Consider the following 12,490-nt stretch of genomic DNA (forward strand, 5'->3'; position numbering starts at 1 on the left):
AACAATTGGTCTTAAAGGTACACCTTGTTTGTGGATTTTAGGTAAACCATACAGACTAGGTGTGGCCTCCACTGGGTACAGTCTGTGGTACAGAAAACGGTCAATAGCCTTGTCCTGCTCCAAAATTTTCAGGCAATCTATCAATTTCTTCTTGTAACCACTTCCTGGATCTCTTTTCAGAGGTTCATAAGTGGTTAAGTCACTAAGGAGTGTCATAACTTTCTCATGATAGTCTTTCTGCTTCAAAATCCCTGTGCACCTTCCTTTGTCTGCTGGGAGAATGATGATGTTTTTGTCCTTGCTAAGAGTGGTGAGTGCATCCGTCTCCTCTCTACTGATGTTGGAAGGTGGTGGTTTGGCATTGCTGAGGCAGGCTGAAACTTTGATTCTGAGCTGTTCTGCTTCAGCCTCTTTAATTTTGTTGTTGCGGATGGCTGACTCAGTAGCTGTGATCATCTCCACCAGAGGAATTGTACTTGGTGCAACCGCAAAGTTCAGTCCCCTGGCAAGAATCTCTGTCTCTGGCTGGGTGAGCTTCTGTCAGATAAATTCTTCACCCACTTTTCTGTCTCCCTGGCATGTAATTGACTACTGGCGTGTTGTCCTACACTGAATGTGTTGTTATTGGAAGTGATGGTGTTGATGAGCTATTAGTACGTTAAACTTGTTTTGTTGTCGAGTCTTGGACTTGACATGCTGTGCTAAGCCAGCGGTCACTCTTTCAGGGATGAAGATGTTCACATCCTGGACAGAGAGGAACGATGGTTTGAGAGAGGAGTAAAGGAGGCCATCTTTGTGAAAAGAAATCGTCCATCATTAAACAGGGGTGGAGGCCTCCGGGTTCAACTGTCCCCCTCTTACAATGCTGTGATTGCTAGTATCACTCAGCCCTCTGTGAGTAGTAAACAGCCATCAGTGTGCTAATGATCCATTGTTAGGCTGATGGTCCTTCTTGACCATGTGATCAGCTGGTTTTGGTTGTCAGCAGCAAAACTGGTTGATCCACTCTGAGAAGGTGCTATTTAAGAGACTGAGCTGAATACAGCTCCTCAGACTGAGGAAGTCTCTTGGATGAGAGACGAAACGTTTCTATATTTTTTTGTTGTTTTGTTTTTTTGAATGTCCAGAGGACCAGATTTAATTTTTTTAGATTTTTCTACCTGGATTATTGAGCATGCATCAGGATATTCTCGTATCAGCTTCAATATAAACATTAGTCTGGTTTATGTCCTTTTTGGTTAAAGTGATAAAGAACTACAGGCTGCAGACTCGATCTCCACTAATAATTTATATTCTACTCCTTTTTTATCTGGATGAAAGTTATTTGGTACCTTTACAGTAATTTCTCTAATTTTGAGGATTTTTTATTTTATTTTGTCATGTTTTTTGGTAAATTAGATGAATATCATCTCTCTCTCTCTCTGTGTTTACAGCCAAAATAACTTTGGATCCAGAAACTGCCCACCCGAGGATAATTCTGTCAGCAGACAGAACCGAGGTGTCCATGGCTGACAGTCAACTTTGGGTCCAGGACAACTCTAGCAGGTTTGATGTGTCTCTTGCCATTCTGGGTTCAACAGGATACTCAAGCGGCAGACATTATTGGGAGGTGTCTGTCTCCAAAAAGAGCTGCTACCACATCGGGATGGCCACTGAATCTGCTCCAAGGAAGGGGTTGTTATCGTTCCGTCCAGTGACAGGTTATTGGACCATAATCAGGAACAAACAGGGTGAACTTAGAGCTCTTGATGAGACAACCGTTACTATTCAAGCTGAGACTCACCCTCTTACTCTGGGTGTACTGCTGGACTACAAAAAAGGACAGATCTCATTTTATGATGCCGGTACTAGATCCCACGTGTACACCTTTTCAGGTCAGACATTTACAGAAAGAATCTACCCGTTCATTAATTACTGTGTAGAGAATGTTGAAAATCCAGCCCCATTAGTTTTGGTTCAACCTGGATCAACAGACTGGATCAAGTAAGGCCGTTTGATTTGATCACATCTGTCTCATTTATGAGCATCTCAGTTCAAAACATATCCCGCAAAGTAAATGAGCTTGTTTTATGCTTTTTTATGATTACTGATTCAGAAAAATAAACAAATTTGGCATCACAATGTGTTTACTGTATTACTTTATTTCCAAACGTGTCTTCCAGGTGTTTTAAATACTTGTATGAAAAAAAAGAGCGCTTCGGCCATGATTAAGTTTTTGGAAAACAAAACATTCAGTTTAATAAATGATGCAACGAAAGTTTCTGTATGGAAAAAAAAACAACATCTTAAATGATGTTGGGATGAAATGTTCCACCTGTAGTCCTTCAGTCTCTTCCTGCTGTGCCAGCTACGCTCCTGTAAAAGTGGGCGACGAACTCCGGGTCCTGCTCCTCCAACATGTGCAGAAGATGGTTCCTCTCCTCCTCTCCCCATGACTCGAACCACTGGGTCCACAGGCGGAGCTGGCACTCAAAGATGTTGGGGAGCTTGTCTTTGACCTGTCAGAACCCACAGGGAGGAAACGAGTTCAGACAAACCTGCAGTGATTACCTGAACAGCATGGGCACTGGTGGTACCTGAAGAGAGCTGAGTGAATCCAGGAGGGTGCACACTTTCCCCGGCACGGCTTTCCCCAGCAGGTCGTGCAGGAAGCGCTCCTTCTGAGCAGAGGTCCAGCTCTGGAACCAGCTCAGGACGCACCGCTGCTCCTGCAGGGTCACATAGGAGATGGGTGCTGGTTCTCTGAGGTGACCTGTGCTCGGAGACGCACAGGACAGGTTCTCCAGGCTCAGGGGGGTGGCTGCACCACGATGAGGCACCGATGGGAAGTTCAATGGGCTTGGAGAGAAGAAGCCAGCCCCGCCGACGTTCTGGGTCACCGGTCCTGCAGTCTGACTGGCGGGGCTGTAGGTGTTACCCAGGATGTTTGTGGTTGTAGGTCCTGTGGGCTGCTGCTGGTAGGAGCCCTGACTGAGCTGACTGAACCACGACATCTCTGGAAAGTTAGTTCCAGCCTCCTACAGTTAGCTGCTCCTCTGCTGCCGACACTCCTCTCGCTGTTCACAACAGCTAGCTTACGCCAGACAGCCGCAGGACTCCGACATTAAAGCAAGCCATACATAAAACTACTCTTAACAAATGTATCTGGTTACAAATACCTGTTTCCGTCCAACTGAAACAATGCTGAGCTCATATTTAGAGCGAAGCAGCAGCCATGCTAGGCTAGCTAACGAACATCACACAGGAAGTGCGTCATCTGTAGGCAAGTATTGTTATTGACCGAAAAGTGAACATTTAATTTATATTTTAAGTGCAACTGGAATATAAATATAGTTGTAAGTGTTAAATATATTCAATGTGCTAATTTAAGACTTTAATTGTTTTCATAATTTGAACTCGTCGATAGTGACGTTGGCTGAAGGAAGGTTCTGAAATTAAAGCAAGCCGATATGTCATATATGCATAAACTTTTTTTTCAAAGCAAATTCGTTCAACCTTTATTTATACAGGTTAGTCTGGTTGAATCTCGAGGACTCGTTTACAAGAGAGACCTATTTCAGCCTCCAGAATAAAACAACCCCACTATATATAAAAATCTATATTTTAAATATTAAAAAAACTGCTCAATAACATTAGAACTCTTTAATTTCCATATTAAGACTAGTTGAAAAGCCAGCTAGACATCAGTAATTGAAATACTGATTAGAAACTATGCATTTATAATAAAATACATTGTTGATATCTATAAAAAAAATTATAAACAACTTTTTTATATAAAACGTGAGATAAAAATTATGACTAGTGGTATAATTAAATAAAATTTTCTTTTGAAAATTCACTCACAGACCAGTAAATGTTCGTTCATTCAACCTTTATTTATACAGGCAGTCTCACTGAGCCAAGAGGACTCATTTACATTAGGGACCTGTTCCAGACAGGACATATAAAGTACAGACAACAATAAACAATATTAACAATAAACTAGAGTTAAAATGTTCACGTTCAAGTAGGTTTTATCATCATTTGCATTACATGTGGTACATGAGGTGGAACAAATTTGTGTACACAGGGCCCCCGTTACATCCAACAATAGCAAAAATATAAATTGTAAAAAGAAACAGTAAATAAGGATCTAAGATATACACTAAACTAAGAAATATGCTAAACACTAATAGTGCAAAACAATATGGCCAACAACAGAAGCACGAACACAGGTCTTTGTGGGTAGATTGGTACGAATGAACACAGCATGAAATAAATCAGCAACATAAAATCAGCAGCATGGATAATGCTCCTTAACCTCCTTCCTGAGGGGAGTGGGGCAAAAAGTGTGTGTGCTGGGTGAGTGGGGTCCTTCATGATGCAGGTAGCCCTCTTCCTGCATCTGGAGGTGTAGATGTCTGTGATGGTGGGGAGGCTGACTCCAACATCTGTGCAGCCACAAAACCAGTCACTGAAATCATTTAAAGATTTTTAAGCATTTAAACAGATTTGTCCTAATTCAAATTCAGTTACACGAACCTTAAAGTATAAACCTTTTACTGATTTTTTATTTATTTTTTTTAATGGGGAAAAATATTTTCTTTTTTGGAGGGAGCTGTAAATATACTGTACAACGGATTGCCGTACTCCAGTCGCTCTAGCTGGGAACTGACTAGAGGAACGGAAAATGGCGGACCTCGAAGACGTTACGCTGGACGGGAGACCGCTCCAGTCCCTCCGTGTAGCGGACTTAAAGGCAGCTCTTGAGGAGCGAGGACTGTCGAAAAGCGGGCAGAAGAATGCTCTCGTCAAAAGGCTCAAAGGGGTAAGCTTTGCGGTGAAATGTGGCACCACTGTTGACGAGAGCTAGGACGGTGAGACGGACTGATGCTCTCTCTGGAGAGGGCCGACAACTGAGTATCGTTACTCCCAAGCGTAGTAGTAGTCCTGTCGGTGTTGACATCCCGCTGTAAAATTAGCCTCTGTTCTGTGTCGCAGCTGGGCACTGTTTGTCGTGTCCAGAGCTGTCCAGCTCACAGCTAGCCCTGAAGTCCAGCCAGCTCCTCGGCGCTGCTGGTTTTCGTGTTGTGTTAGCCTGTTAGCTTCCCTGCTAACGCCGTGAGTGGAGCTGGCCTCGGCGGCTGTCGGTGTTTTCAGTGTGTTGTCACCAACGAAACGAGCACGGTTCGTGTCTGGGTCACATCTGGGTCTGCAAGGTGCCGCGATGAGTCACGTTAGAGACAATTTGTGTACGTTTTTGACACATTCCGCCACGGGAGCTGTGATTTCCCGTTTTCCCGGTAAACAGTGGTCCTGTGTTGCATGGATGTGCCCGCTGCAAATGCAGTAGTTAAATGAAGCAAAGCCAAATGCTGCTTGCATTAGCCTATTTTGTAGGTATATGTTTATGCTGATGTTATGGTGTCTTCGATGAGTTTCTGTTTTCTTTAGGGCGTAAATGTCACTTGTTCCTGCATGACGGATGACGGGTTTGAGTTGTGATGGCGCATTGTGCACACTTCGACCTCCTGGGTTTGACATTAGAACTGTAATGTAATGTTCATATGATGCAAATGACCTTTACTGAGGATTGCAGACATTTAGTGATGGGATAGAAATGATAACCGAATGAAACATGTTTATTTGTTACAGCAGGTTAGCCCTTCAGTCCCAGCCTGTGTTTTTTATTGCAGAATGAAAACTGCCTGCTTGTTAGGGCAGGATGGATATGTCTCACTTTAATCTAATTTGCTTGCATGACCAGGGAGCTTGTTTGTTGCGTATTGTTCTGCTCTCCTGGGCTGCTCTGTAACTTTTCTGAATGTTTGTATTATTTTACATCTGTGGTTAAAACAGGCTAAAACTCAAACTCAGCCCAGTTTGTTAAACAATCTAGCACTTTAACCAGATTTTACCTTTGTAAGAATACCTCCACCCCCACACACGTTCATATTGCACAAATAAAACCTCTTGTGTCAATAACAGGCTCTCATGCTGGAGAACTTGCAGAGGACCTCCACCCCTCATATTGGACTGCAGCCAAACTCTCAGGTAAAAGTCTCAAAAATACTTTAATACTTTTTTACTTAAATTTCAAAGGCTGAGCGTTTCTTCAGTAGCAGGACGCGTATTATTACAATTTCTTTATGTTTTAAACTGCCTGTTTTTAGCTGCCTTGAAGGATTTCACCGAACGTGTTTTGTGATGCTTCCTTTTTATTTAGATTGGTGAGGAGATGAGCCAGAACAGTTTTATCAAACAGTATCTGGCTCAGCAACAGGAGCTCCTGAGGCAGCGTCTGGAGAGAGAGGCTCGGGAAGCGCACGAAACAAACGGTAACAGTGGCGTCCGCTCTCAATTTCAGGCCCACATTAACAATCGGCAGCACAAACTATTTATTTGTTTTTGCCCAATATTGATTTTTCATTTAAATTTAATAATTGCTTAAGAATAGATTTTAGTAACCTTAGGAAACTCAGGGTTCCCAGCAACTCTGGAAATCCAGGAAAATGACTTTCACATTGCCCAGGCAGGGAAAACACAGAAAATATGAGAAAAACTTTAAAAAATCAGGGGAAAACTGAGAATTTGAACGTTGATCTACTGATTAAAAGATTATCTTTCTGTGATTTTATTGTGCACATGTACCGTTGAAACCAGAAGTTTACATACACCATTTAACAAGAAACATATGCATTTTTTTAACACTGTCTGACGTGAAATCAGAATAAACTTTTCCCGGTTTAGGTCAACTAGGATTACCAAATTTTTTTCTATTTGCGAAATGCCAGAATAATAAGAATGAGAGTTTTTTTAAGGTAATTTTTTATTACTTTCTTCAAAGTCAAAAGTTTAAATACACCGCAGACTGATGAAGTCTTTGGATGGAAGACAAAATGTTTCTCCCTTAAAGAAACTGGTCCAGATGAAATGATTTAACCTTTTTTGTTGTTTAAATACACTTTTTATTAGTATTTGGTGCCATTGTTCTTCTACTGTATGACTTGGGTCAGACATTTTGGATTTTCTTCCATGAGCTTCTCCCAATAGTTGGCAGGAACTTTGGCCCATTCCTCCTGACAGAACTGGTGTTCCTGACAGAACTGGTGTAACTGGGCCATGTTTGTAGGCTGCCTTGGTCGCTAGGGCTGGGGACCTTTCTAAAAAAAATCGGTACCGGTGTCCGTTCCTGGACGGTTCTTTTTTCTGTACCAATTTTGTAATTACTATTAATTCTAACAAGAATAAAATTACGTTCCACATTACAGTACAAATTGTGAGTTTTATTTTTTAACTTTGGTATTTCTATTCCAAGCAGTTTTCTTACATTAAAATAAACAAGTAATTTCCAGTTCAAAAGAACAGTTTCAAACCAGTGACACGTCAGGGTCTAATGTTCACTGCTACACACTGAAGACCTTTTCACTGAACAGTTTTTCTTCAGAAACATCAACATGTCTGCTTTCTGTGAACACAAACAAGCTCGCTCCTGGCTGATGGTGTCTCCAGCAGTAGAAAATGTTCACTCTGAGGGTGTAGATGATGATTGTTGCACACACAGATACCTGGTTGTCAGTTTGATAGCACTGACATATTGTCCCTCACATCCCACCAGCAGGTCACTGGATTCACTGAGGTACGGTTGATGGCAGACATCTGTACCTCTGTGTCTCTTCCTGAATCTTCTCTGTGGTTCTCTGGGGTTTAGTGCTCTGATCATCTCCCTTATTGACATGAGAACAAAACATCAACAATAACATAGTTGTGTTATTATTGCTCAAAAACATTATCTAGGCTGAGAGAGAAAAGTTTAACTTGTCAACAAAATCTTTTACAGCTTACCTCCTCCATGCAGCTCCACTGTAGAAAAGACAGCAAACGTTTAACAACAAAGTTTGATTGTCCTGTGGCCCCCACCTCACTTTTCTGTCTGTCCTCACATCAGGGTCAGAACCTCCTGTGAGGAGAACATTAACATGAACAGTGAACATTAGGTGAACTGTTTAAGCAGCTGACTGGATGGATGAGCAGTTTTACAAGCTAAGATTTATGTTACTGTCAATCTTTAGTTAGCTTCTGAGTTTGGCTAGCCACGTAGATAAAATAAATTTACACACTAATATGTTAAAGTTAGCGTTATTTTGCCGCGATGTACGTGTTAACAAATTTAACAAAGTCCATGCTCAATAATCCAGGTATAAAATCCAACATTTTTCAGTCAGGTCAGTCAGGTTAACAAACAAAAACTCACCAGCTGAAACAGACACAGCTCCGTCCTCGGAGTTCTTTGATGAAGACGAGTCCGGCTGTGGAATGTTGATTCAGTCCGTTTCACACACACAGACTGACTAACGCTGAGAGGAGGAGGCTGCTGTCAGTCTCTCTTCTTGCAGAGAAACACGGAGCAACTTTCTGCTGCACACGTGAACCCAGTCTGTGGGCGTCACCAGCACCATAGACTACATTGTCCATAGAATAAGTGTGGCAGCTCTATACAGCTCTGGGTGTAAACACGTAGTCTGTTTGTCATATGTCTGGTGTTTTACCTGCCTGCGTGCTGAAACCACGTGACACCTTTCAGCCAATACCGAAACTTGACACCGAAAAAAGAGTGACGTTTCAATACATACACCGACCGGTGCAGTTCGGTCAGTGCCATAAAATAACCTCGGTTTGGTACTCAGCCCTATTGGTCGCACATGCCTTTTCAGCTTTGCCCATAAATTTTTGATAGGACTGAGATCAGGACTTTGTGATGGCCACTCCAAAACACTGACTTTATCCTTGAGCCACTTTGTACCCAGTTTGGCAGTATGCTTCGGGTCATTGTCCATTTGAAGACCCATCTGTGACCAAGCTTCAACTTCCTGGCTGATGTCTTGAGATGTTGCTTCAGTGTTTCCACATAGTGCTCTTTCCTCATGATGCCATCTATTTTATGAAGTGCACCAGTCCCTCCTGCAGCAAAACAACCCCACAACATAATGCTGCCACCCCCGTGTTTCACAGTTGGGATGGTGTTCTCGGGCTATTTCCTCCAAACGTAACAATGGTCATTATGGCCAAACAGTTCAATTTTAATTTCGTCAGACCACAGGACATGTCTCCAGAAATGAAGGTCTTTGTTCCTGTGTGCATTTGCAATCAATAATCTGGCTTTTTTATGTTTATTTTGAAGTAATGGCTTCTTCCTGGCAGAGTGGCCTTTCAGCCCATGTCGATACAGTTTCACTGTGGATAATGACGCACTCTTACCAGCTTCAACCAGCATCTTCACCTGGTCTTTTGCTTTTGTTCTTGGGTTGATCTGCACATTTCAGACCAAAGCATGTTCATCTCTGGGACACAGAAGCCGTCTGCTTCCTGAGTGGTATGATGGCTGGACATCTTGTTTGTACTTGATTATAATTGTTTGTACAGATGAACGAGGCACCTTCAGGCATCTGGAAATTGCACCCAAGGATGAACCAGACTTGTGCAAGTCCACAACTCTTCCTGATTTGTTGGCTGGTTTATTTCAACTTTCCCAAGATGTTGCACAAGGAAGCAGTGTGCTTCAGGTGTTTCTTAAATTTCATCCACAGGTGTCTCTAATGAACTCGGATGTTATTAATAAACCAATCAGACGCTTCCAAAGACATGACATCAAGCGTCCTAAATTGTTTAAAGGCATAGTGATTTTAGTGTATTTGAACTTTTGACTTTGAAGAAAGTAATAAAAATTGCCTTAAAAATTTTCACTCATTATTCTGGCATTTTACAAATAGAAAAATAAATATGGTGATCCTAATTGACCTAAAATGGGAAAAGTTTATTCTGATTTCACGTCGGTGTGGAAAAAATGCATGTCTTTTTAAATAGTGTATGTAAACTTCTGGTTTCAATTGTATTAGTACTGACATTCTAGTGTCAGTGAGTCCATGGTCCGCTTCTACTGTGTACATACTTACTGACTGGCTATGGTGGATCTTTAGTGTCAATGGTATACAATATAATTAGTTATGAATAATTGCTGTATGCTCATACTGTAATAAACTAAAAATACATTCTGAAATAACTTCTGGAATTTCAGGATTCACTCAGAGAAAAGTCAGTGAATTTTATTTTGATAAAATACTGAGAACAGTTAAAAATTAGATAAACAACATTTATTATAAACAAATAAAAACTAAACTATGGAGCTACAGCCAGCTGGTTGTAACAAGCATCTTTGTTTCCTACAGTGTAATAAATTATGTACAGACATGGCCATTGTTTTTTTTTTTAAGTGACCAGTATTGTCAGATTTAAATTGGTCTTATCTAGTATCAGTTTTGAAGTTCCAGTGTACACTACTGGTGCAAAGGGTTTTGATTTATTTTTTGTCTTTTGTGACCAGATCAACAGGACCACAGAGATGTTAACAACAGTACATCTTGTCCTCCCGCTGCTCAGGTTAGATGGCTCTTTCTTTCCTCTCCCTACCTAATATGTTGTCATCATTTCATTTTTTTTAACCTGGAGATTTCCAGAGGCACCAAAAAATCGTAAACATCTTTGTTGGGTTGGAAAAGCCACTTGTGGCTAATTTTCATTTTTTTAATGATCAGGACGTCGCACCGCCTGTGCAGCACAAGCTACCTGGCCCTTCTGTAGGAGAGGAATTGTTTGGTTCTGTGAATGCTGGACAAGACAATGGGAATCAGGAGGCTGATGTGTCCAGTCCACCTGCTTCAGCCTCTGTGGCCATGCGGATCCCCGGCGGTGAGCAGCGGTCAGAGCGAGGTTCTGCTTCCAGCGAAGTTGCAGGTGACAGTGATGATGAAGACAGTGAGGGAGGTGATGATGATGATGACTGGGGAAACAACGCTCCGCGGAGGAACCTCAGAGAGCCACCCAGAGTTCCCGCAGCAAGGGAGAGGTCTGGTGCACCACGTCAACCCCAGCAACAACACATCCCTTCTCTTTTGTCTCCTCAGCTCCGTCAGCCAACACCACCTCCATCCCCACCTCCAGAGTTATCGTTCCCATTACCTGATACCCCTAAACAGAGCCCACCTAGTCCCCCTGCTGCCGCAGCCAGACACTCGCCCAGCTCCTCCAGCTCTGGTTCCTCCAGCAGCGGCAGTCGCAGTAGCAGTCCAGAGCCTCAAAGGAGTGGACATGCCGAGCGTAAGCCTGGTCCGCTGACCCTTCTGGCTCGCAAAATGGAGTCTGAGGGGGCTTTCTCTGGAGCAGGTTGGCATGGCACTGATGGCGAAGGTCATAGGCAGGATAGCAGCTCACCTTCAGCCATGTTGTTTCCTGGAAGGGGCGCTCATGATGGTCTGGTTTCTGCTGTCACAGTCAACACTGCAAGCCATGTATCATTTCCCAAGATTTCTAGCGCCCACCAGGGTGTCGCACCTCTCCAACTTCCTGTGAGTGTGCTTAAGGCCACGGCAGCAGAGGAAAGAGACAGAGAGAGAGAAGCTGAGATGGAAAGAGAACGAGCACTTGAGCTGGAAAGGCAAGAGAAGCTGAGACAAGTTGAACAAGAACGAGCAGCAGAGGAAGAGCGAGAACGATCTCTCGCACTAGAGCAAGAAGAACGTGAGAGAGCTCTGGAGAGGGAGAGGTTTGAGCTCCAGCAGGTCTTGGAAAAAGAAAAGGCTTTACAACGAGAGCAAGAACTTGCTCTAGAAAGAGAAAGACAGGAGAGGGAAAGGGCTTTGGCTAAAGAGCAGGAAGAGCGTAAGAAGGCCATGGAGCTGGAGAGACAGAGAGCCCTGGAGGAAGAACGGCTGCAGAGAGAAAGAGAAGAGAAGGCAAAGAGGGAAAGAGAAGAAATGGAGAGGGCAATGGAACTAGAAAGAGCCAAAGCTTTGGAGCTAGAACGGCTAGAGAAAGAAAAGGCACTTGAGCAAGAGAGGTTGGAGAGAGAGCAAGCTCTGGAGGCTGAGAGAAGGGAGAAGGAACGAATCGAGAGAGAAAAGGTTTTAGAACAGGAGAGGCTGGAAAAAGAGCGAATTGAGAGAGAAAAGGTTCTGGAACAAGAGAGGCTGGAAAAAGAACGACTTGCGAGAGAAAAGGCTCTAGAACAGGAGAGGCTGGAAAAAGAACGAATCGAAAGAGAAAAGGCTCTTGAACAGGAGAGGCTGGAAAAAGAACGAATCGAGAGAGAAAAGGTTCTAGAACAAGAGAGATTGAAAAAAGAACGGCTTGAAAAAGAAAAAGCTCTAGAACAGGAAAGGCTGGAAAAAGAACGACTTGAGAGAGAAAAGGCTCTAGAACAGGAGAGGCTGGAAAAAGAACGACTTGAGAGAGAAAAGGTTTTGGAACAAGAGAGGCAGGAAAAAGAACGACTTGAGAGAGAAAAGGTTTTGGAACAAGAGAGGCTGGAAAAAGAACGACTTGAGAGAGAAAAGGTTTTGGAACAAGAGAGGCTGAAAAAAGAACGAATCGACAGAGAAAAGGCTCTAGAACAGGAGAGGCTGGAAAAAGAACGAATTGAAAGAGAAAAGGCTCTAGAACAAGAGAGGCTGGAAAA

General features: G+C 42.8%; 2 protein-coding genes across 6 annotated transcripts in view; one reads left to right on the top strand and one right to left on the bottom strand.

Moving 5' to 3' along the window:
- Positions 1-2,140: 2,140 nt before the first annotated feature.
- Positions 2,141-3,252, bottom strand: c9h14orf119 (chromosome 9 C14orf119 homolog). The gene is made up of 2 exons (XM_037682112.1): positions 2,577-3,252; positions 2,141-2,498 (listed from the first exon to the last, which is right to left on the bottom strand). The coding sequence occupies exons 1-2, from the start codon at positions 2,991-2,993 to the stop codon at positions 2,325-2,327; spliced, it is 591 nt and encodes a 196-aa protein (XP_037538040.1). The 5' UTR covers positions 2,994-3,252; the 3' UTR covers positions 2,141-2,324.
- Positions 3,253-4,651: 1,399 nt separating this feature from the next.
- Positions 4,652-12,490, top strand: part of acin1a (apoptotic chromatin condensation inducer 1a) — a 34,178-nt gene continuing 26,339 nt past the window's right edge. For 3 of the 5 annotated variants that reach the window (XM_037682107.1, XM_037682108.1, XM_037682110.1), the window contains exons 1-5: positions 4,652-4,807; positions 5,968-6,033; positions 6,206-6,317; positions 10,361-10,416; positions 10,572-12,481. In XM_037682107.1, the coding sequence (XP_037538035.1) occupies positions 4,670-4,807; positions 5,968-6,033; positions 6,206-6,317; positions 10,361-10,416; positions 10,572-12,481 (2,282 nt within the window). In that variant the 5' untranslated portion in view covers positions 4,652-4,669. The remainder of the gene's footprint in view (positions 4,808-5,967; positions 6,034-6,205; positions 6,318-10,360; positions 10,417-10,571; positions 12,482-12,490) is intronic. The other 2 variants (XM_037682109.1, XM_037682111.1) reach the window with 2 other exon arrangements.

Source organism: Nematolebias whitei, chromosome 9, assembly GCF_014905685.2.
Source record: "Nematolebias whitei isolate Nwh7 chromosome 9, NemWhi1, whole genome shotgun sequence".
In the NCBI taxonomy this organism is placed as follows: Eukaryota; Metazoa; Chordata; class Actinopteri; order Cyprinodontiformes; family Rivulidae; genus Nematolebias; species Nematolebias whitei.

Bases quoted from the DNA above. Each gene is read 5' to 3' on its own strand.
- c9h14orf119 (XM_037682112.1), bottom strand. From the start codon at position 2,993: ATGTCGTGGTTCAGTCAGCTCAGTCAGGGCTCCTACCAGCAGCAGCCC. The intron at 2,499-2,576 runs GTACCACCAGTG...GGGTTCTGACAG, and splicing joins ATTCACTCAGCTCTCTTCAG to GTCAAAGACAAGCTCCCCAA.